This window comes from Odocoileus virginianus, chromosome 13, assembly GCF_023699985.2.
Source record: "Odocoileus virginianus isolate 20LAN1187 ecotype Illinois chromosome 13, Ovbor_1.2, whole genome shotgun sequence".
NCBI lineage: Eukaryota > Metazoa > Chordata > Mammalia > Artiodactyla > Cervidae > Odocoileus > Odocoileus virginianus.
In genome coordinates, this window is record NC_069686.1 from 29447302 (window position 1) to 29472330 (window position 25029).

Sequence of the window (25029 nt, forward strand, 5' to 3'; positions counted from 1 at the left end):
TGCAGCAACAAATTGTACTAGGACTCAGTTGTTTTACTATTTAAGGATTAGTTATCCTCAGAAGTTCTGGATCCCTCATAGAAGAATACTTTAATCATTTATATTCATAGATAATAATACTAACTGCTCTCTCTCTCTTTAGTTGCTAAGTTGTGCCCGCCTCTTGCGACCGCATGGACAGTAGCCTGCCAGGCTCCTCTGTCCATGGGATTCTCCCGGTAAGAATACTGGAGTGGGTTTGCCATTTCCTTCTCCAGGGAATCTTCCCGACCAGGAATTGAACCCAAGTATTCTTCATTGCAGACAGATTCTTTACCAACTGAGCTATGAGGGAAGCCCCAATATTAAGTCTTTGCTTTCTTTAGCAATATTTGGTGCTAAGGAAAGCAATTGCTTTTTACAGTCGCTAAGTCATGTCCAACTCTTTGCAACCTCATGGACTGTAGCATGTTGGGCTCCTCTGTCCTCTACTGTTTCCCAGAGTTTGTTCAGATTCATGTCCACTGAGTTAGTGAAAAAGCAATATGGGCTAGCAATTTACTTGTGTTTTCAGAAGTAAAGAAATATATCATTTCCCCAGTATTTTAAAGGAGCGAAACAATGTCTTGCTCAGTCATGTCTGACTCTTTGCGACCCCATGGACTGTAACCCACCAGGCTCCTTGTCCTTGGAATTTTCCAGGCAAGAATACTGGAGTGTGTAGCCATTCCATTCTCCAGGGGTATTCCCAATACAAGGATTACACCTCAGTCTCCTGTGTCTCCTCCATTGCAGGCAGATTATTTACCACCTGAACCACCAGAGAAACCTCAATAGTAATATTAAAAAAAATACTTTGGTAGCAAATGTTTAATTCATCTGTGTCATCTTGATTAAATGCTTTCTCAGGTTTTATGGCAGATGTAAGCTGACCTAGTATGTCTTAGTACTAGTGAGGTAAGCATTTCACAAATGATATTGATGTATAACTAAATGTTCTTGATAAATATAGAGTATTCATTTTAAGCAGTAATGTTTTTCATTGCATCATTGTGAAAGAGTAGCAACCATCAATAACAGGGAAAGACAGCCTTTTGTAATTCACTTCCCATGAGCACATCAGGCCATTGGATGGTCACCACGAACACAGGGAGCACATTTTTTCATCCATTGTCTTAGCACCTATGTCTAGTATGGTGCCTAGCACATAAAAGGAGTCCAATAAAAATGTGTCAAGTAAGTGAGTGAATTACGTATGAGTTTATTTCTGCCCCCAGCCACACATTATATCTCTCTCTGCTCATGAATGCAAGCCTAAAATAACAGTTGTTAACTTAAGACAGTGGCCTTTACTTTCTGATCTGGGGAACCATGATGCTTTGTGGAGATGCTGAGGGGTTCTGCAAACAGTAATGACTTTCTGGCAAACTTTTACATTGCCTGAGTGTATTTGTCAGGATTCTTAGCTACAATACAATCTAGCTTCAGTCAAATAAAGAATGATTGGTTCAGGAATACCAACAAAGGTGGAACAAATGAGTAAAGAGCAGGACTCAGACTGGGCTTCAAAAAAGTTCAACATCTCCATCTCTCAGCAGGTTAGCTTCATGAATCCTCACAGCAGACCAGTTTCTTTTAGTGGGACACATGGTTTATGACAACTGTTAAGCTTTGTATCTTGGAATTTTAGTAACTGGATAAAGACCAACTAAAAGCTTTCTTTGGCCTTAAGTTTAAAATCTTGGAGGAATAATTTTGTTTATAAAAGGGTTTGGCTATTGAAAAGGATTTGAACATTTTTTGCTCTAAGTAATTAATTTGTATTCCTATCCCCCCTTTTCGTAAACCACTCATTTTAGTCTCATCTGCTTTTCTTCAGCATCATTCCTCTAATTCTGAGCCCGGGTCTCCTTGCCCAGTCTTTCCCTTTCTTAAGTCTCCTCCAGGCATATTTGGCCCTTAGATTTCCTGTTCCTTGTGATTGATATGCCTTTTAGTCTTTTTATCTTCTTGTTTTGAGTGAAGACTCCTTACCCAAGGAGTCCCATTCCAAATTCTGTCTGGGAGGAATTGAGGCATGTAATGTGTAAGTTTCAAGATGACATAAACCATGGCTGCATTAAATCTTCCTGGTGCTTTTAGAAGGTTTTCATTAAGGACAGAAGGCAGTTATTTTATATCTACTGTAGTCCCAAGCAGCGTGTAAATAGGGTAGAAGTTCTTAAAATAACTTAAAAAAAAAAATAAAGTGGGACACCTTGAATCATCAGACAACTAGAATTTTCAGCACTTCACTGAAACAAGTGCTAAGAAATGACCTTGATTAGTAAAAAGGTACATATATGTAGAAGCAAGAAATGATCAATGCAGTCTTTCCTTTTTGTTTCTGGACAGTCAGTTAAGGCTCCTTCTCCATCAGGCACAGCATATCCTTCACCTGAGTCAGGTTTGACAATGGCATTATTTCACTACAACCGAAGGAGGTACCGGCCCATTTTTAGAGCAGGATATTTCATCTTCCTTATTCTACTTAAACTTTTGTGCTGAATTTAGAAAATGTGAGAAACTTATCCTGGAAATACATGTTAATCCTTGAGAAAATAATTGCTAATTAAGTCAGCAGAATGAATCTAAATAGGTAGTGACCCTGTAGAGCATTCTTCACTTAGATTTATGATGAGATCATTCTTAGAAATCAAGAAAAGTGAAGTTTTACTTTTATTAGTTTATGAAGATGTGGATAAAGGCCTCTGAAAGAATAATGGCCTAGCCCTTAAGAGCAAGTAGGTTGAAAACTGGAGTTGATCTAGGATCCACTCAATTGACTTTATTATAATCTCATGACCTGCAGTTGAAAAGCATGAATTCTATCATGCATAAACTTCCTTTTCTTTATTTTATGTTCTAGGTTATTCTAGACCTGCTTATTTAAACTAAAATCAAATTAATTAAAAAGACTAGTTAGTCTTTGTTTATATCCCCTTAAGTTGTAGAGAGAATGAAAATATTATAAATGATTCTCATACTGGAAACCACCAGTATATGCTAGGAGATCTGTAAGTTCTCCGTGAGAATGTAAATATTTTATGTTTTGTTTCAAACACAATCTTTAAGGCAGAATATGACCATATTGTCTTAAATCCCTTTGTACAGTTTTGATATCTATTTTTTATTTTCAAGGATATGATGACATTAGTGGCAAGTGACCACCTAAGTGACAGGGCCTGTATTTTAATATACTGTTTCTCAAATCAAGGTCTAAGAATCATAGTCTATGAACACAATTTCAGGCTTCTATGAATACCTTGTAATAATATTAACTTTTTGATGATATTTTTGATGTCAGATGCTCTTCTAAGACATTTTTGCACATTATCTGCCATAATCCTCATGACTCTAAGAAGTATCATTATTATCCTCATTTTACAGATGAGAGAATGGAAGCATAAATACATTAAGGAACTTACCAAAGGCCCCAGAGCTGGATTTTGAACCTAATATTCTAGCTTCTGAGCTCACACTTTTGAGTGGTTTGATATTTTTCTTCCCTCATAAAGGTAATGAATACTGTTCCTTTCCTTTATCATTGGTTACCCATATTTATAATCATTAAAAATAATTACTTTCATTAATTTAATAGACATAGATTTTAATTTCTTAGAATAAAGACTTCAGGAAACGTTGGTTGGTACCCATTTTAAGAATATGATTACTTATAGAAGAAATTTATTTATCAAATATTTTGAAAGTTGTCAACTGAAAACTGTTCAACCATAATAGCAACAAATTTGCTTGAGGTACATTATCTATTTAGGAAGAAGACAATGTATCCTCTGTCCAGTTTTCTCTTTTTTTTTTTTTCTTTCTTGAAGGATTATTCTTAAAGCCATTAGGAACAAAGCTGCTCTCTCCACAGGAAGGGAGAAGGAAATACGGTACTGGAGTCCAAAAAAGAAAAGAAGGGATTCATTTGGGAGACCTGACCTGCATTTATGTCAGAGACCAACCAGGATAAGAACTGAGTTCATGTGGAAGGGCAGCCAGATGTGGGTGTCAGAATGCAAATGAAGTTGGGGAGGGAGCACCCACTGGAGGTAACTCAGCACAGAGTGTCAGAGCCCAAGAATGAAGGACAGACTGACATGAAATTTACAAACTCAGCTGGAGGGGGAGACATGTCCATGCCATGAGACAGAGGGCAGCATGGGGAGTCAGAGAGAAGCAGGGGTCTGCTTGGAAGGGTATAGTCTGCCATGGAACACTAGAACATATGTGGTGGTGGGGGGCACCACCTGTGGGTTGTTAGAACCCAAATGGGCTGAAAAAGGCATTGGGTAGAGGAGGGGTGGCATAGGAGATGGGGGATTGATTAGATATGGGGAGTTGATCACATAAAAGGTATACATGATAATGGGGGCTGGATTTATCACAGCTTGAATAAAGAGTTACAAATATAGATAAGGAAAAAAAATGAGAGTGAGCTTTATATTGTACTGCAGTTGGAGATATCATTGTGCATGGTGTTTTCTCTTTATATACTTATTTTAAAAAGATAAATAGAGCTACAAACAAATGTGTGTGTGTGTGTGTGTATACTTTCTAGTTCTGCCCATACATAGGGTTTAAAAAGCAGTGATATCTCGATAGACATGAATACATCTAGTGTCCATATCTTGACTTCTAAATACTATCCTCCAAGAAATCAGAAATCCTTGGAAAAATAACTAATTCCGGGACTATGAGAAGCAAAGCACAAGATGAGACTGGTAAATTAAGTTATTTCAGAAGACAAGGAAATGCTCGGAGAGTAATTTCAAAAGGAAACAGAACTCCTCAACCATTTGTTCTCTGTAAGGGCACTTCTTGCATCCTGATATAACAATGGATTTGAGGTGACTGGCCAGAGATAGATTGGCCAAAACTAAAATGGGAGTGGACAGATTGTTGGAGCTTGAGATGGATGGAAATTAAAGGGGATGAAGATAAATGTAGATTGAAGAATCCTGAGAGCATGAGGGAAAATAGAATATGTAGGAAGGATATAGGGGAAGAAGAAATGAACAATTGGTAACATCTGGGGTCTAGGCACTGACATTTATCAAGAATCATGTCAGAGAATAGCAAAAGATACAAGAAACTATCCTGGATTTTGGATCTATGTAAAGTTGCTTTACATAAAGAAAAAAACTGGAAAAGGTCAGTTTTCATTCCAATCCCAAAGAAAGGTAATGTCAAAGAATGTTCAAAGTACCGCACAATTGCACTCATCTCATACACTAGCAAAGTAATGCTCAAAATTCTCCAAGCCAGGCTTCAAAAGTACATGAACTGTGAACTTTCAGATGTTCAAGTTGGATTTAGAAAAGGCAGAAGAACCAGCGATCAAATTGCCAACATCCATTGGATCATCGAAAAAGCAGGAGAGTCCCAGGAAAATATTTACTTCTGTTTTATTGATTATGCCAAAGCCTTTGACTGTGGGAATCACAAAAAACTGTGGAAAATTCTTCAAGAGATGGGAATACCAGACCACCTTACCTGCCTCCTGAGAAATCTGTATGCAGGTCAAGAAGCAACAGTTAGAACAGGGCATGGAAAAACAGACTGGTTCCAAATTGGGAACTGTATCAAGGCTATTCATTGTCACCCTGCTTATTTAACTTATATGCAGAGTACATCATGTGAAATGCTGGACAGGATGAAGCACAAGCTGAAATTAAGATTGCCAGGAGAAATATCAATAACCTCAGATACGCTGATGACACCACCCTTATGTAAAGAAGAACTAAAGAGCCTCTTGGTGAAAGTGAAAGAGGAGAGTGAAAAAGTTGGCTTAAACTCAACATTCAGAAAACTAAGATCATGGCATCCAGTCCCATCACTTCATGGCAAATAGATGGGCAAACCATGGAAATAGCAAGAGACTTTATTTTGCGGGGCTCCAAAATCACTGCAGATGGTGACTGCAGCCATGAAATTAAAAGATGCTTGCTCCTTGGGAGAAAAGTTATGACTAACCTAGACAGCATATTAAAAAGCAGCAACATTACTTTGCCAAAAAAGATGCATCTAGTCAAAGCTATGGTTTTTCCAGTAGCCATGCATGGATGGGAGAGTTGGACTATAAAGAAAGCTGAGTGCTGAAGAACTGATGCTTTTGAACTCTGGTGTTGGAGAAGACTCTTTAGAGTCCCTTGGACTGCTGGGAGATCCAACCAGTCCATCCTAAAGGAAATCAGTCTTGAATATTCATTGGAAGGACTGATGCTGAAGGTGAAACTCCAATACTTTGGCCACCTGATGCGAAGAGATGATTCATTGGAAAAGATCCTGATGCTGGGAAGGATTGAAGGCAGGAGGAGAAGGGGACAAGAGAGGATGAGATGGTTGGATGGCATCACCGACTCAATGGACATGAGTTTGAGCAAGCTTCAGGAGTTGGTGATGGACAGGGAAGCCTGGCATGCTGCAGTCCATGGGGTTGCAGAGTTGGATACAACTGAGTGACTGAACTGAATTGAAAGTTGCTAGTTCCAAAGATTCAAGAGTCTAGATTGTCTCTCTTTGTGTTGAGAGAGCAATGAGAAAAATTGTTTCAACCTGAACTTGTGATGATATCTGATTGCCCCAGTTAAAAGCACATCTATTGATTTGAACGTAAAAGTCTGAGATGCTAGAACTGAAAAAAAGCTTAGGAGGAAAAAATTAATCTGCTGTTAAAAAATTAATAGCTTATAGATAATTTGCCTTCATTTATAGGGAGGCAGTCACATGCAGCACAGGTCTTAGGTTAGTCATTAAGATTTCTAGGGGCATTTAAAATATATAGTCTCAGAAATCATTGGGAATCACTGGTGTGGTGAAAGGGGAACCAGTTGCTTCAAAGTCTATTTTTACCACTTTGCAAATGTGCATCCTCGAATAAGTTATTTCACTCCTTTGAATATTAGTTTTCTTACCTGTAAAGTGGGACTAATAATAGCTATTTTGTAGTGTTATAAAGCACACTATAGGTGCTCTCTCAATAATTGTTAATATCTGTCACCTTTCTTTTCAATTAATACATGTTTTTCTATCCTGGAATGCTCTCATCATAGCTAAAACCAAACAACAATTATAGTCTAAAATCTTAGGTGAGAGTGTAATTTAACCAATTTAGTATAAAGGCAGGACTGTACATTAGGAATCAAAGGCCAGGTCACATTTTTTTTGCACTTTAAGGAAGGTCTTGGGTAAGACAGCACCACAGGATACCAGGGGAGATGATGCAGAGCCTCCTTTTTCAGGAGGCCCTTGCGTTGGCAAATGGCACAGATAGACAGATGGTGTCAGAGAATGTTTTCTCCCTTTTCACATGACCCTCTCTTGCCAAAAGTCCACCTCATACTCTTGGAAGGATGCTGGGTTTCCCTAAGGAGTAACCAGAAATGTTTTTGACAGCCAGCGATATAAGGAGGCTAAGATCTATCTTGCCATGCCATAGAAGCTCTCTATAACACAGCTAAAGAGAGAGAAAGAAAAGCAGGAATCCATTTGGTATTTGTGTGAAAACTGGATACAATTACATAGGCAATTTTGTAATCTGTAATCATTTCACTGTAACGAGTATGTTCCCTTCTCATCAATTCTTTTTATACCATGTATTTTTATTTATTTATTTATTATTTTTGCTTTGGGGTTTACATAGTATTCCATTGAATAGCTGTGCCTTATTACTTAACCAAACCCCTAAAAGGAGATTTTGGTTCCCTTTTAACTATTTATTATTAGTAATATACTGTAATTAATATCCTCTTTCATATATCTTTGTGTTTACCACTGATGTGTCCTTAGGATGAATTGCTTGAAATGGAAATACTAGGTTTTCAACACACATTGCCAAATTGATCTCCAGAAGCTTTTAGAAAATTTTATTTCTTTGAAGTGTAATTACTATTTTTAAAGTTTCTGCAAATGGTTTAGATAATCAATAATGATAATTGCTAATGCATATACAGTATTAGTGTTTATCATGTACCAAGCACTGTCTTGGCACTTTATATATGTGTAGGAAGAATTTTAAAATGACCCATAAGGATCCCTGTCCCCTAGCTTAAGCAACTTGGGTAATACCTGGGAATGTGACTATCAGGAGATAATATTCCTATGATTATGTTATTTTATATGGCAAGAGGAATTTTGCAGAGGTAATTAAGGCCCTAGATTAGTTGACTTTACTATAGGTAAATTATCTAGTGCTCCTGATCTTATCACATGTGCACTTGAAATCTGAGTTTACAGGTCAGAGACATGAGAGGGACTTAACATGAGAGTGATTATCCTTAGTGGTCTTAAAAATGGTGGGAGTCCATGGCAAGGAATGCAGTTAATGTTTAGTTCCTGAGAGTGGCCCCTGACTGACAGCAAGAAGTGGGGACCAGTCCTATAGCTAGAGTAATAAGCTCAACCTTGCTCTGGAGTTAAGGCTTCCCAGGAGGCTCAGTGGTAAAGAATCTGCCTGCCAATGCAGGAGACACGTATTTGACCCCTGGGTTGGGAAGATCCCCTGGAGAAGGAAATGGCACCCCACTCCAATATTCTTGCCTGAAGAGTTCCATGAACAGAGGAGCTTGGCAGGTTACAGTCTGTGGGGTCACAAAGTGTTGGACATGACTCATTGTCTGAGCATGCACTCTGGAGTTAAGGTGTACCTTAGTTTTGAAGACATGCAGATTGATTTCAATTACATTTTAAACCTATTTTGTTTGTCTAATATAATGTTTTCTTTAGAACTCACTTTTTAAATGTCCTATTCTAAAGCCTCTTTAGAAAAATTCAGCTTGGCTGATGTGGTGATGTCAACCTTGTCATACAGTGAGCAAGGAACCCAGCCATGACATCCAGACTTCTGACCTATAGAACTGTAACTAATAAACTGTTTGTTTTTAAGTAGGGCATAAAAGCCATCTTGAAGAGGTTCCTACTGGCCAAAGTGGAGATAATTTGAGTATCAAAATAAATATAATAACAGATTGTAACCCACTGAATAAAATGAATCTAGATAGATACTATGAAAGTGTTAATTGCTTAGTCATGTCTGACTCTTTGTTACTGCATGGACTATAGCCTGCCAGGCTCCACTGTCAATGGAATTCTCCAGGTAAAATTACTGAAGTGGGTTGCCATGCCCTCCTCCTGGGGATCTTCCCAACCCAGGAATTAAACCCAGGTCTCCCACATTGCAGGCAGATTCTTTACTGTCTGAGACACTAGGGGAACCCAATAGATACTATAGACAAGTTAACATATACATCAATGTTTAAAGAGAAGTATGGTATTTATAGCATTTCAAAGTAACTCTCCACAAAATACTAATTGCACATTGGAAAAAAAATTAATTCTATAGAAGAGAAACTTGACAGATACTACCTTAATTAAGCATTCAGAGTGAACATCATCAGTAATGGACACATGGAAATCAGGTGATAGATGAAATGAGAAGAACACAGATCATTTCTGTGATATTCCTGCCAAACGTGCATAGCCTGGGTCTAATTTTGAAAATAATCAGACCCAAATTGAAGGGCATTTGACAAAATAACTGGCCTTTAATCTTCTAAAGTGTCAAGATGGTGAAAACCAAGGAAAGACTGTTCCAGACAGAAAGACCACAATTCATTTACTCAACCACTAATAGACATTTAGGTAGTTTCTAATTTGGGGCTATGAGAAACTGCTGCTATGAACATTCTTGCACATGTTTTCCCGTGAAAGTATGTGGACATTTCTGTGGGAATAGATTGGCTGGATTGTATAACTGCACTGTTTTCTAAAGCAATTGAACCAATTTGTACACTTATTACAGTGTATGAATTTTCTGGTTGTTCTAGCTTCTTACCAGCATTTGGTATTGTCTGCCTTTTTCATTTTAGCCACCCTAGTGTGTTTATAGAGGTACTGCAATTTGATTTTAAATTGGATTTTCCTAATGAATGAAGTTCAGCTCTTTAAAATATTTATTGGCCTTTTGGTTATCAGCTTCTGTGTTTTGTTTTGTTTTGTTTTGTTTTTGTGGAGTAGCTATTCAGGCCTTCTGCCCCAGTTTCTATTGTGAAGTCTGCCTTTTCCTTATTTACTTCTATGTGTTTTAAAAATATATATGTATTCTGGACTCCAGTCTTTGTTGAATATATGTATTGCAAATAAGTTTTCCTACCCTTTGGGTTGTTTTTTAACTCCCTGAGTGGTGTATTTGGATGAACAGAAGTTCTTAATTTTAGTATTTCCCAACTTAATACATTTTCCATTTATGATTAACATTTTTGGTGAACTGTTTAAAAAATCTTTGCCAACTCCAAGGTCATGAGTATGTTCGCCTATGTGTCCTTCTAAAAGCCTCATTTTCTATCTATTGCTTGTAGATCTTTAACACATCTGGAATTGATTTTTGTGAATGTTTGGAGGTATGGGGTCAAGATTCATTTTTTCCATATGGACAACCAATTGACACAGGACTATTTATTAAAGACTTTTTTGCATACGGCACAGCAGTGTGACTCACCTCTTCCATAAATCAGGTGACCATTTATGTGTGGATCTGTTTCTTGACTCTCTACTTACTGTTCATTGCTCTATTTATCCATCCTTTTTCCAATAATACACTGTCTTAATTACTGCAACTTCATAGTGAATATTATTATATGGTGCTGTAAATTCCCCAGCTTTGTCCAACTTTGTTCTCCAAGATTCCCTTGGCTATTTGTTTTTGAAGTTCTATACATATTATTAAATCAGCTTGCCAAACTCCTATACACACAAAAAATCTAGGATTTCAGCTGGGATTGTATAAATCAGTTTGGAGGAGCTGACATCCTTACAATATTACATCTTTTCTACTGTTTAAATAATTTGCTGAGAGTCCCACAATATGGGAGTAGTGGAGTTGGAATTTAATCTTCCTTAGCCTTACTCCAAAGCTCGACACTACTCTGGAATTCAAAACCTTAGTTTTGAAGACATGGAAATTGACTTCAATTATATTTTAAATAAACCTATTTTGTTGGCCTAATATGTTTTCCTTAGGATTCTCTTTTTAAAATCTCCTATTGCATGGATATCTTAGATGTCTCATATTTTTGATTGCCACTGATAGATAGTAGTCATATGTTAGTTACTCTTTCATATATTATTGATCGTTATATTTTGAACCAACATATTTTGGTAGTACTTTTAAAGTCAAGGGGAAAATCCTGTACAAGCAAATTCTTATTATTTGTCCTTGTGTCACAGGATTATTTGTTTCTCTCAGCCCCTCCCCTCCTCTGACCCTGCAGACAAAAAGAGAACTCTTCCTTCCCTCTTTCTCTGAGGGAAAGAAATGTTTTTTGTTTTGATTTATTTTTTACCTCTCTAGCTTTCATAGGATATTTCTGAGATTTTTCATATAAGGACCTTCTAATCGTTGTTCAGAGAATACGGGTCCCCGTGGAAAGAGAACATGAAATAAAGAATAGTAGAGAATTTTCCTTTCCTTTTCTGTGTGAAGGACTAGGTTGAAACATAAATTGAAACTGGAAAAGGCTATTTGGCATCTCTCACTACACTCTCCCTTTCCAGCCCCTCTTCCCACATCAGCAGTCCCTCCGTTTTCTTCAGAGTAAGCTGCTCAGCCTGAGTTAGGTGCTCTCCTATCGCTGAAAAACTCAGCCAGACCTACCTTAGTGCCCACCTTTGATGGTTCAAAATCAGTGCCCTGCTTCCTCTGCGGTAAAACTTGTAACCACTTCAGTGCAGCTGAACTAAAATATGAGTTTGCTTTTCTAGGGAGGGAAGATGTTTTTAGTTTTGTTTGTTGACCCAAATTTGAGAGAACTGGAAAGGGGAAAGAGGAAGTAAACATAATTTTCTTCCCTCAGATTTTCTTTTTTCTTACTCTCTCTAAACTTTACCGTAATGCCTTTAATCTTTCTCTTTGTTTCTTCACATCTTAGCCTGGATATCTTTTCTTTAACTAGAAATAACAGAAAAATGAGTTAATACTTCTTACTTATTATGATTTCATTCATTCAAAATGTATTAGTGTGATCACGTTCCAGATACTGTCGTTTAACAGCATTTTAGAGTCTTTGTTGTTAAAGAGTGGTAGATTGCTATTTTTCTTTAAAAACTAAAAAACCTCCAACACTTTTGTGTAGCATTTAAAAGGAACATTCCTCACATAATTGGTTCTTTGTGCAAAAGTGATTTATTCAGAAGTATTGAAACCCCACAGATACATTCGTCTGTTTTACTTTTTGATAGTGGAATTAAGTTTCCAAGGATTTTTATCTTTCCCCTTCTGGAACCACCTACACATCTTTTTACCTATAGTCTCATTGAGCTGTGTTGAAATTACAAATAAAACTCTACTGGAGTTTTAAAATAGGAAATTTTGCTAGCTGTAATTTTCTCATGCTACTATTCAAGAGCAACGACTGCAGTATCTTTTATCCTATGCCTATATTGGTGGGTATTTTTCTAGAAACATTTTTTGCACTGCTTTATATGGTGAGGCATCAAAGTCATCTGGATGCTTCGTATCATCCCAGCCTATATCAGCTCAGAATTGTGTTTGGCTGAAAGTTATTGAACCTGGTGGCAGAAGCTTGGGAATTGATTCTTCTCATAACAAGTCCAGAGAAAAGCAGTCCTCAGCTGTTGCAACAGTACTTGATGTCATTAGGATCCCAGGTTCCCTTTGGCTTTATTCCCTACAATAGTTAGTGTGTATCTTGATGGTCTCCCTACACCTAGTTTCACATCCACATTCCAGGAAAGAATGAAAGAGGAAGGATGTGAAGAAGGGGCAGTGCCCATATGAAAAGGCAAATCTTGTCCCCAAATTCCCAGCTTACATCTGCCCATATGAAAAGGCAAATCTTGTCCCCAAATTCCCAGCTTACATCTCATTGACTGGGACTGTGTCACATGGTCACTTGGATCCTCAGGGGTATCAAGGAAGGCCAATGTTTTAACTCTGAACAAAATTGGATATTTCTACTATGGAAAATGAGAAGAATGGATACTGTCAACCAGCTGTCTGCTACAGTTTTATATATCAGATGATAACATTTCCTCAGCAGTAATTGTGAAAAGCATATCAAAATTCCATTTAATTGTTGAAATCTGTAAACTTCCTTGTAACCTTGACATTGACACTTCTCTTATAATCAGCAGAAGGAGCAATGCATTTGTGATCATTGGTCAAGAGTAAAAGTACTGTGTTTCATCTAGTTAAAGATGTCAGAAGAAATTTCTTGTACAAGGCACAAGTTTGTACAAAAATTATTTAATTATATTCAAAATTAAAGATAAAGCTAACTGGATATTTCAAGGATTTCACAGGGTTGTTGCAACCTGGTAGGGTCAAGCTGCTCAGAACTAGTCCCAGTTTGGCAGGCTCGAAGATGGGTATGTTTGGTATACGGGGCATTCAGTACCAGAACCCACTGGGTAATCATGTATAAACTTGAATATAATTGTATTAATTCTATAGTAGGTAATATAATTATTTAGGAAAAAGACTTCTTGTGGTAGTATTTATTACTTTTAATTATACAAATATACATATATACATTATCTTTGTAACAAACAAAAAAAAAAGGCCAGTATTTTAGCCTGTGAAAAGTGAAAGTGAAAGTCACTCAGTCGTGTCCAACTCTTTGTGACCCCATGGACTATACAGTACATGGAATTCTCCAGGCCAGAATACTGGAGTGGGTAGCCTTTCCCTTCTCCAGGGATTGAACCCAGGTCTCCCACATTGCAGGCAGATTCTTTACCACCTAAGCCACAAGGGAAGCCCAAGAATACTGGAGTGGGTAGCCTATCCTTTCTCCAGCAGATCTTCCTGACCAGGAATCAAACTGGGGTCCCCTGCATTGCAGGCGGATTCTTTACCAACTGAGCTATCAGGGAAGCCCTTACTATTTTAGCCAAGATTTTATTATAGATAAAGCTAAAGTTCCCTTTGAAACTAAAACTCCAGTTGCAGTATCCTCTTCAGTTTGATCTATTTGTATAACCTGTAGGCTTTTTTTTTGGTTTGGAGAAATAGAGAGATACATAGAATTCTTTGTGTCTGTGCATGCTTATTTAATGGTATCATATAATATGCATCATAGTGCAACTTGATTTTTTCACTCAGTATATGTTGGAGATAAGAAAGACCAGATAATCTATGTCTACTATGCAAAGTATGTCCTTACCCTCAAGGTCTTGGAAAAGTAAAATAGTACAGACATCTTTAAATTACTAGTAAACAGATACATTGTCCTGGTTTCTGTACATTGGGGGTTTGTGTGCTGTTTCTGGCAGCTGAATAGCTGGTCAAGAGGCACCTTCAATTGTAGTTAACAAGAATTTACAGTCATTGTTCACCAGGATAATGTGAGAGTGTTTATCTTTCCTTACTTCTTGACATGCATTTCCCTCCACTGCCCATTTTAATTTGGAATTTGTCCTTTATAATAATTTTCACCTCATACAGGTGAGCTTAGATTTTTAGAAAATGGAGAAGAGGAGGTGAAAAGTATGTGTTCGCCTCTAGTACTCCCAGGCTTTAGGAACAGAACTGTGATCTCTAATATAATCAGTCAATGCTTTTTCAGCAAATGTATACTGAGTGTCTATTATGTCAGGCACTGTTTTAGACACTAGAGAGACTGGGATGATCAGTCAAAGGCCTAGCTTTCATGGAGCATACATCCTAGTTGCAGAAGTTGCAGTGAGTACTAATAAATAAGTAAATTGATAAATACATAGTATAATGCCATATAGTAAGAAGTACTATGAAGGAAAAGAATTAGATTGAGGGGATAAGCCGTGATTGAGGGTGGAGGGGGCTACTTCAGATGAGGTGGCCAGGGCAGGTCTTTGCAGAGCCTGAATAAATCTATATCCCTTAGTTAGTATATGATTGTTGTTGTTGATTAGTCACTTAGATGTGTCCAACTCTTTGGGATCCATGGACTGTATCCCACCAGTCTCCTCTGTCCATGGGATTTCCCAGGCAGGAATATTGAAGTGGGTTACCATTTACTCCTCCAAGGGATCTTCCTGACCTAGGGATTGAACCCACATCTCCAGCATGGACAGGTGGATTCTTTACCACTGAGCCACCTGGGAAGCCCCTTAGTATATGATAGATAGATATTCAATAAACATTGAAGAAATGAATAAATGCATCAGTATGGAGGTATACAAAGTACAGTAATAGTAGCACAAGAAAGAAAAACAAGCATAATCTGGATCAGGAAAAGCCCCAGTGGGATGCTTAAAATGAGACTGAAAAATAAGGTATTGGTCAACAAAGGAAAGGCCTTCCTTCATAGGCCAGAAGGTGTGAAACAGCAGAATTGTCAGTTTACCACTGCTAAATAACAAATTACAAATAACAAATTAGTAGCTTAACACAAATTTCTCTTACAAGTCTGTCAGATGTTCATAAAAAGTCTCACTGGGTTGAAATCAGGTTTCAGTAGGTTTATGTGCCTTCTGGGAGGCTCTGTGGAGATTTGAATATATTTCCTTGCCTTTCCTAGCTTCTAGTGATAACCCTGCATTCCTTGGCTCATGGTCCCATTTCTCCATCTTCAAAGTAAGCAGGGTAGCATCTTCAAATCTTCTCTTTGACCTCTGCTTCTGTCGTCACATCTCCTTCCTATGACTCTCCTGCCTTCCTCTTTCTAGGAATCCTAGTGATTGTATTGGGCTCACTTGTGTAATTCCAGGTATATTCCATAGGTAAAATCAGCTGATTAGCTACACTTAATTCTCCTTTGCTGTGTAACATAACATATTCACAGGTTTTTGTGGACTAGAATGTGAAAATCTCTGGGAGGCATTTTGTGTGTGTTCAGGGATCTGGAAATGGTTTGGGAAGGCTGGAGTATAGATTGTGTATGGGGTGATGGCTATAAAAGGGGCTAAGTAGGCAAGAGTTGTATCCTTGTCAAGAAAGAGGTCCTTGTCAACTCTGCAGAGTTGGAACCTTTGTCTGGAAAGCAATGGGAAAACAGAAATACTTGGGTTTTTGAGACATCACTCATTCAGGCACTTGTGTGATAGTAGCCGGGGCTAGGAGAACAGATGAAAGAATATTGCAAAAATCTATACACATGATTTTCAGGGAGTGAATTATATAATACCCCTCTACTGATGAAGGGGTTAGGGGTAAAGGGGGCAAGGAAGAACCAGATAAGCCTCTCACTTCAAGTCCAGGTATGCAGGACAAGAAAGTAGATTACCAAATTGTGTCACAAGAAAGGTAACAAAGTCTTCAGGTTAAGCAGGTCCAAAGTAGCAAGTCAAGTAAGCAGGACAGGTGGTGAGTTTTTTCATAACAGAAGATCAGTGTTATCTTTTATGGGAATAAAACAGGGACAAAATAGTATTTCTTCATAAATAATTACTTAATTTCCCCAGTTGTTTGGCCTAAACTTGAAAATGCCAGTCATGACTCTGGTCAGATTTCTCAGACTATCGATATAAGCTGTATGAATTCATTTAACCCCCCTCCACCTCAGTGTCTGGAAATACGCCCCCACCCCCAAATTTGCCCCCCTCTTTTTTCCAACTTTGTGCTGCTTCAAACTAGGTGCTTATACATTTTTTCTCCCAGCTTTTAAAATGATTGAAATACTCTAAGGATGTAGCAGAAGTGAGGGCATGAGTGGCTCCACTAAAGTTTTCTCCACTCTCTGTGGATATCTGAAGTTCCTCAGAAATTTCTAGGTTTCTTGCCTTAGTTAATACTTTTTTCTGCTTGACTCTGCTCCCCAGACTTTTACTGGGAAAGCATTTGAGATAATTAGGTTTGCATGTGAATCCTTTTCATTAACAGTGTTGATTTAAGCTCTCCTTTTTGAGCTATTAGAGACTTAAAAATAGCAAAATTCTTAAAGGTTGAATACATATAGAATTTGCTTTATAAGCAAATTTATAAGAATTTTGAAAAGGGCAGAGATTTTTATAGATTTCCGTTGATTATTGATCTGGTTTTACAGTAAAAGGGCAGAATTTTTTTGAAATTTTCTTTCATGGATTCTTGTACTAGTTAAATTATATATATATATTAATAATGATGATGATAGTAACATATATATGACATACCTGTATGTCATTTAATAGCCATTAAAGATAAGTATATATATAAACATGGACAGATAAATAATGTGATATAGAAAGATAATCAGTTTATTAAATGAAAAGCAACTTGTAGGAATTCCCTGTCAATCCAGTGGTTAGAAATCTGTGCTCTCACTGCCAAGGGCCCAAGTTCAATTCCTGGTCAGGAAACTAAGATCCCACAAGCCAGGTGGTGTAGTTAAAAAAAAGAAGAAGAAGGAAAAAACAAAAGCAACTTTTGAATTGTAAATATATCATGCTTGCATTTGTATAAAACTGGATGTGTACTTCTATATGCATAAAAAAGTCTTTCAAAGACTATAAAACAAAACATTAAAAATGACTATTAGGGCTAAATACAAGTGCTGGAAACTATTTACCCTATAGTTTTCTATACAGTTTGATGCTATTTAACCAATACTTTTATAGTTAAAAAAAAAGCTTAATATATGTATTTATTCCCTATAGAGAATTAAGGCTCCCCTAGTGACTCTGATGGTAAAGAATCTGCCTGCAGTGCAGGACACCTGGGTTCAATCCCTGGGTTGGGAAGATCCCCTGGAGAAGGGAATGGCTACCCACTCTAGAATTCTTGCCTGGAGAATCTGGTGTTCTTGCCTCTCCCATGGACAGAGGAGCCTTGCAGGCTATAGTCCATCAGGTCGGAAAGAGTCAGACATGACTGAGCAGCTAACACTTTATAGAGAATTAAACTACAACCTTGTAAATATTTTAATGCTAATGTTTTCAAGCTCTGTGAACTTCTACAAATGTACTTAATATATCTTGTCTTTTAATAAAAAAAGGTTAGTAAGAAATAATTCAATTCAGTATTAGAGTGGAAAACTATATTGCTATATACAAGTTCACATTTTAAAAGTTCCTTGGTGTCATGAAATTGTTTCTTTTTAAACTGGTAAAATGTGAAAACTGCAGTAGCATTTCCCCCAATACAGTGAAAAAACTATTTGTTCCTGCTTAGTATTTTTTAAAATGTGTTTTTCATCTGTTAAAAAGAGAAAAATTTAGAAACTGCTCAAGCAAAAAGAAAAAATCAAAATCAAATATAATCCTACTGCCCCAAACTTGCCGCTATTAAATGTTTGGTACACAGAATTTCTCTCTATCCAAGCTTTATTTCCTGTACTACATTTTGTTGTGGTTCTTTATGATTTCTACAAACTTATGAGTTCTATAAACTTCTTGTACAGATTATACCTCAATACTTTGTTTTGTTTGCTTGCTCTCCTTTTGATGTTTATTTTGTTTCCATTTTTTTTTTTTTTTTTTTGGTATGTGAAATATTGCAATAGTCTTTATTGAATTTGTTACAATATTGTTTCTGTTTTATGTTTTGGTCTTTGGTGGCAAGGCATGTGGGATCTTAGCTCCTTGATCAGGGATCTAACTAACCCTTACCCCTGTACTGAAAGGTGAAGTCTGAACCACTGAACCACCAGGGAAGTCCTCGTGGTTGCTGTTTTGAATGAGATCTTTTCCCATTATGTCTAATTTTGAGATATTTATAATGTAACTGAGTACTTTATGTAATCATTTTTATTAGCTCTCATAATTTACCCTTTGTTTCCATTAGTTTTTCCAGGGCAATAATTTTATCTTATACCAACTACAAAACATAACGTTTCACTATAGAGGTAATGTGTGCATTCAGCTTAGAATTTAAAAGAGAATATGGGGCCTTTCTGGTGGTCCAGTAGCTAAGATGGCACTCAATGCAGGGGGCCCAGGTTCAATATCTGTCACAGAATACAAATTTTAACACTGTAGAAGATTGCCTTATTGTACAAATGGTCTCTTGGCTATTTTGTTCTCATCTCTAGAAAACTCCTGATTGTTCACTTACCCTGTAGAGACTAGTTGAAGTTGTGAATTTTTTTTTTAAAGTTTAGATTCTGTATCATATCTGATAAAATTAACATTATATCAAAATGTTTTTTTCAGCCCTCTAGCAACTACAGGGCTATCATTATATTATATATCAACATGTTCTTCTTACAGAATAGTAAATTTCTCATGAAAGTATATTATTTTAAAATGTTTTCAGGAATCAGGTAGATCTAAGAGACTTAACATTTTGACAACACTACAAGCAATTTCTAAAATGTCGCATAATGTGAACATGGAATAATATCTAAAACTAAGTGTTCTTAAATTATTTAACATGGAAAATTTTACGTGGAAAATTCAAGTAGCCATTAGTCAGCCCAAAGCATTTTAACTATGGGCTGAAGTTGCCACTTTGAATTTTTCACACATTCACTAGTAAGCATAAAGTGGAAATGGCATAAGCACACAAATTGTAATCAAAATTGTTGGAGTAACAATGCCATTAGTAAAGATTTAAGCCAAGATTTTCCTAAACCAAACCATTTTCCTAGTATTTTCCCTAAACTAGGAGGAGGATCATTCAGAGCAGAAATTTGATTCTTCACATGTGTGTGTTAAGACGAGTTACATCAGAAGACACTTCATGTATAAAAAGCCAGAACTCATTAACTCAGTGTGTATTATAGTTCAAATTTCCCACTGGGAAGCAGTTAGACTCTTGAGGGCCATGCATTGAATTCTATAGAACCCCAATTTAGTCACGGAGACTTCCAACTTAGCAAGCTATTGGCCCGATTATTGTTATTTTAAGCTGCTACATAAATTTTGTTAAAGCCTCTATATGATTAATGATACCTTCTGTTCCAAGTGAAAGAACGAATATAGCAGCCAAGTGGTCCTATCATTAAAAAACGTTAATGTGAGCCCCTAGAGTGTTTTCTGTGTCTGCTGTTTCCTAGAAAATGACCAGTTTAAAATACTATTCTAAGGAGACATATTTTAGGGTGGCAAATTCTGCTTCCTTATGTAGAAATGGTGAGAAACATGGTGTGGCTTTCATGATGTTCCTCTGAAAACCAGGAGGAACAGGTTAAATAGGGGCAGACCAATGTAACTGAACTGGAGAAGGGCATGACCCACTCCAGTATTCTTGCCTGGAGAATCCCATGGACAGAAGAGCCTGGTGGGCTACAGTCCAAAAGAGTTGCAAAGAGTCAGACACGACTAAAGCGACTGAGTATGCACGCAAGGTAACCGAAATGAAATCTGCAAAACCCCATCTTATTTTAGAGCCTCAATCTTATAATCTTAATCCCAAGGAAATCAATCCTAAATCTTTGGGGAGTGCTCAACTCCAAGGAGGGAAAACTAAAACCAGTCAGGGAACTGGTGAGGTCTTTCTTGGATGGAGATGCAAACTTTTACTGTTTGATTATGCATGGGAGAATGAAATGAAAACTAGATGTGAAAAGGAGTAGACCAGAGCTCAGGAACTGGCTGCTGAATAAAAGAACAAATTTGTTTTGGAGTTTGCTTTATTTGTTTAGTACTTGTTTTTAGAAAAAGAAAAAAAAAATGCATATTTGATTATCTTTGGGCATGGAATACTTATCAATTTTCCATGTTTTCTGCACTCCATATGGTTGTATATCTTCCCACATCTCTCATTTAACTAACTGGATGGCCCTGAGGGTATTTAAGCTTGTCATTCTTCTCTGTTGGTTATACATCAAAGCACCTTTTTAAAAATTGCAAGGTTATTATTAGGAGAGTGAGGCTATAGTGTGAATTTAGGAATTGTTGTTTCAGTTCTTTTGAGGAGTTAGAAGATATCTAGCTACCACCAGCTACCTTTTATTCATTTCCTCAAATAATAGATATTGAGCACTTACTACTCTGTGCCAGGGACTGGGGATGCAATCAGAAATAAAACAAGCATGGAGGGAGACAGATATCAGATCAGTAAGCATGAAAATGTAAAGACTAATACAAATTATCCTGGAAATGAAGAGAATCGAATGAGAGAGAAAGAAGGGTCCTTCCTTATTTAAATGGAAAAGTCTGGTAAGATCTCTCTGAAGAGGTGACATGTTGGTCAAGCTGAAGGTTGAGAAGGAACAAAACAGGCAAAAAGAAGAAGGAAATGTCTTTAAGACAGAGAGAACCACAAGTGGGATGACCTTGAAGCAGAATGAACTTGGTAGGTCTGAGAAAGAGAATGACTGGTGTGATTAAAATGTGGGTAGAGAGATGACCAAGGGCAAGATTATGCAGGACCTTATAGATCATTTAAAGAAGTTGGGATACTATTTCAAAGGGTATAGGTACCATTGAAGGGGTTCAAGCAAGGTCAGATTTGAGCTTTTAAAAGGTTACTTGGGCTGTTGTGTGGAGGATGCACTGTAAGGGTACAAAGTGGAATGCTGCTGTTATCCAGGTGATGGGTGCCTGAGACCATGCAGGTAGATTGGATGTGCAAAATCTTCTAGAACAAAGAAGACTCTTAATTGATAGGATATGTGTGTGAGTAAACACCAGTCAGTAAGGAGGGTTGTCAATTTATGAAAGACTTAAAAAAAGAATTATTTAACAGAGACCCTACAGAAATTACACATTGAGGCTTACCCCTAAAACTGTTGAGCAATCATCATGATTCTTGGTAACTTGGCAGAGTCTCTGAAAATATGGATTTTTGCTAATTTCTCTTCCATTTAAGAAGATTACATTACTGCAAAGACCACTAGACATGGGTAATTCAACCTAGTAGATAGTAAACAAAAATGTATGAAAAATGTGTACTGTCTCTTGAGGAACAACTTGACTAGTATCTTGCCCTGGATGTACCATAAAAAGATGTTGGTTCCGTTCAGTGCTATTGCAGGTTGGGTTCTTAGGAAAGAGATGCTGAAACAGAGTTTGGGGTGCTAGATATTTATCAGGGATGCATACCTGTGAAAGAAAGGAGGAAGCAAGCTTGGGCAAAAGAAAAAGTCAGTTTTCATGCAGGTTCAACAAAGTCTGGGTCAACCCCAAAGAGGACCCTGGAGCAAATATTACCCATCAGAGTGACCTGCATTAAGCCCAAACTGTTGGGCTTGCCTTACCTCCTTGCCTTACTCTGTCTTTGGGTATGGGTTGCTTCAGGAATGATGTGTCTCTTGGCGAGGCCTTTGTCTGCAGCTGAGTCCAACCCTGGAGGAGGTGACAGCTAAGCATCAAATGCTCTCTAGAAGTGGATGACATATCCCCATGTTGCTGAAGAGAAGTAGTAAGTAATTTGTCTAGCTGCTTTATTTTGTAATTTATGCGCTTGCTTTCCTCCAGAGAACTCAAGATAAAAAACATACACAATTTTTAAATCATGAAATATTTACCAGTCTCTGGGACAATCTGAGAGAGGTAAGAGATTGGAAGAAGAAAAACCAAGACCAGGAAAAGCACAAAGAGGAAAAAACTAATGGGAGGAGGCTTCTAGGAGCAAAGAGAAACAAATTTTAATAAAATACAAAGAGTTATGGCACCCAGTCCTGGAACTTGATTTCAACAATCACTACAGTGAACATTTCTTTAAAACAGGTTTTAAAATAACATTGTAAAATTTTAGCTCTCTTTTGTTTCCTTGACAGGTATGGAAAACATGAATAAAAGAGACCAACTATTCATGACGATTCAGAAAAATGATAGCTCAGGTATTTTTCCTACTTCTAAGCTTATTTTATGGTTTATGGTAGATTATGGGTGATGTAAAACTGGAATGTTGATCTTCAAAATTTTAATAATGGAAGGTTCATTTTTTTGGACATAGTGAAAATTTCTTCGGTTTCTTCACAATAATCAGACCAGTCATTCTTTCCTTCACTGTGCTTGGCCTTAAGTTGTTTGGAGCCTTCTTACTGTCTTGTGACCCATGATATACTTAATAAATCTTAGTTGCTTTACATTGCACAGGTGAATTTTTCACATCATTGAGGTAATATTGCTTGAATTACTCAAATTTTTATACTTCATGTTTCTTGGCCTTGGGGTTCAGTTCAGTTCAGTCACTCAGGCGTGTCTGACTCTTTGCGACCCCATGAACCACAGCATACCAGGCCTCCCTGTCCATCACCAACTCCCGGAGTTTACTCAAATTCATGTCCATTGAGTCGGTGATACCTTCCAACCACCTCAACCTCTGTCGTCCCCTTCTCCTCCCGCCTTCAATCTTTCCCAGCATCAGGGTCTTTTCAAGTGAGTCAGCTCTTTGCATCAGGTGGCCAAAGTATTGGAGTTTCAGCTTCAACAACAGACCTTCCAATGAACACCCAGGACTGATCTCCTTTAGGATGGACTGGTTGGAGAGTCCAAGGGACTCTCAAGAGTCTTCTCCAGCACCACAGTTCAAAAGCATCAATTTTTCGGCACTCAGCTTTCTTCACAGTCCAACTCTCACACCCATACATGACTATTGGAAAAACCATAGCCTTGTCTATCCTCTACTTATATTTTATTTTATCAAAATAGTTAATATCAAGCTAAACTAGGACATTTTTTATAGTTGGATGGAGAATGCCTGCCCACACATTTTATGTCATTTTTATCTTATCTGGCCTATTAAATTTCTTAGCTATCAGTTTCAACCTCTTTTGTATTTAATTGAATCAATTTTTCTAGGTTAAAAATGCAACTATGACTTTAAAAGTTATATTTACTTAATTTGATTCATATGAACATGATACTTAAATACTTAACGGTTAATGACTAACACATTGTAAATAAAAAAAATGATCACACTTTGTAACTTGACAATATAATTTTCTAAAATCCTCAATATATTAACAAATGAAAGTATTCCTTTTATGTTCTTTTAGAAGTAATTTTGTTCAAGAAATATAGTGGTAATATTTTTTAAATTTCTAGAAATAGAATTTCAAATATACTATGAATATTATAATATATTACTTCTTATATTTGCTTTAAAATGTTTAAAAATAAGACTAGTAGTCAACATGTTGCCAAAACTCTATTTTGACTTCCAATAACATAACCCTGTTTCTTTGTCATTTTCTGTTTTTGATGAAAAACAGATAATCTGATATTTCATATGAAAAATGAAATTAGAAGCACCAAGTATAAACCAGTAGACTACCAACAATTGCATGCATTAACTGAAGCAAAAAAGTTAGCTTCTGCCTCTACAGAGCTAAAGGTTAGAGTCGTGTATGTGTGTTTTCTACTAATAGTTTTGGAAAATTGAATTGCTGGGAAGTAAAATGATATTTACAATGAAATGTGAAAATAAATAACATTCTAAGTAGTTTTTAGAACCTTCCAACTATTGGTAATAGTGAATGGGGACATTTATTGAATACTCTCAGACCTTGTGCTGTGTAGCTTACATGCATGACTCATTTAATGTTTGTAACAATCCCATGAAGCCTGAATTCAACTTTATTTTTAGAAAGATAGCTATTTCATTAGCTTTCAACAATTTCTAACATAGTCTAAAAAATTTAAAAATGCTAATAAGTGCTAGCCATGGCTTATCATCTAATTTACAGCTCTTTCTGCAGCACAAAATATGCCCCCAGGTGTCTCTTTTCTAGAATTCTCTTTTTGCCTTGATCTAAGAAAAGGTGAACCTCAACTAGATTTGAAAGAGGTTAACATTCCAAGTGATTGTGCACAATATTTTAGGACCATGGATGAGTTTAGGATCACTCACGCAATATATTTCCCTCTTATCCAAATAATAGAATACTTTATAAGTAGCATTTCCATTGCTTGGTTGCATCCAAAAATTTCGGTGGGCGAAGCAACACACCAAGCAATTTACAAACTTTTGTGTGTATTTAATATTTTGTGCTATATTAGCTTTGCATTGCTTTTTATTGTTAATATCTTTTTGAAAAGGCAACTGTCATGATTTCAAGGCGCATTTGTTACCCTATTCTGGAGAAATTACCATATATTCATGAGCTATGTCCCCTCAAGCTAAGGAGACCACTTAAAATGTTGGGCATTATCTGTTTCAGATACAACTTTAAAATAATTTAATGTTATCAGGACGTTCAAAGA

At 36.9% G+C, this 25029-nt stretch overlaps 1 protein-coding gene across 3 annotated transcripts in view; it reads left to right on the plus strand.

Moving 5' to 3' along the window:
- CCDC148 (coiled-coil domain containing 148) overlaps positions 1–25029 on the plus strand; it is a 536518-nt gene that overhangs the window by 57328 nt on the left and 454161 nt on the right. For all 3 annotated transcript variants that reach the window (XM_070476172.1, XM_070476173.1, XM_020883117.2), the window contains exons 2-4: positions 3409–3536; positions 22599–22661; positions 24039–24160. In XM_070476172.1, coding sequence (XP_070332273.1) covers positions 22601–22661; positions 24039–24160 — 183 coding nt within the window. In that variant the 5' untranslated portion in view covers positions 3409–3536; positions 22599–22600. The remainder of the gene's footprint in view (positions 1–3408; positions 3537–22598; positions 22662–24038; positions 24161–25029) is intronic.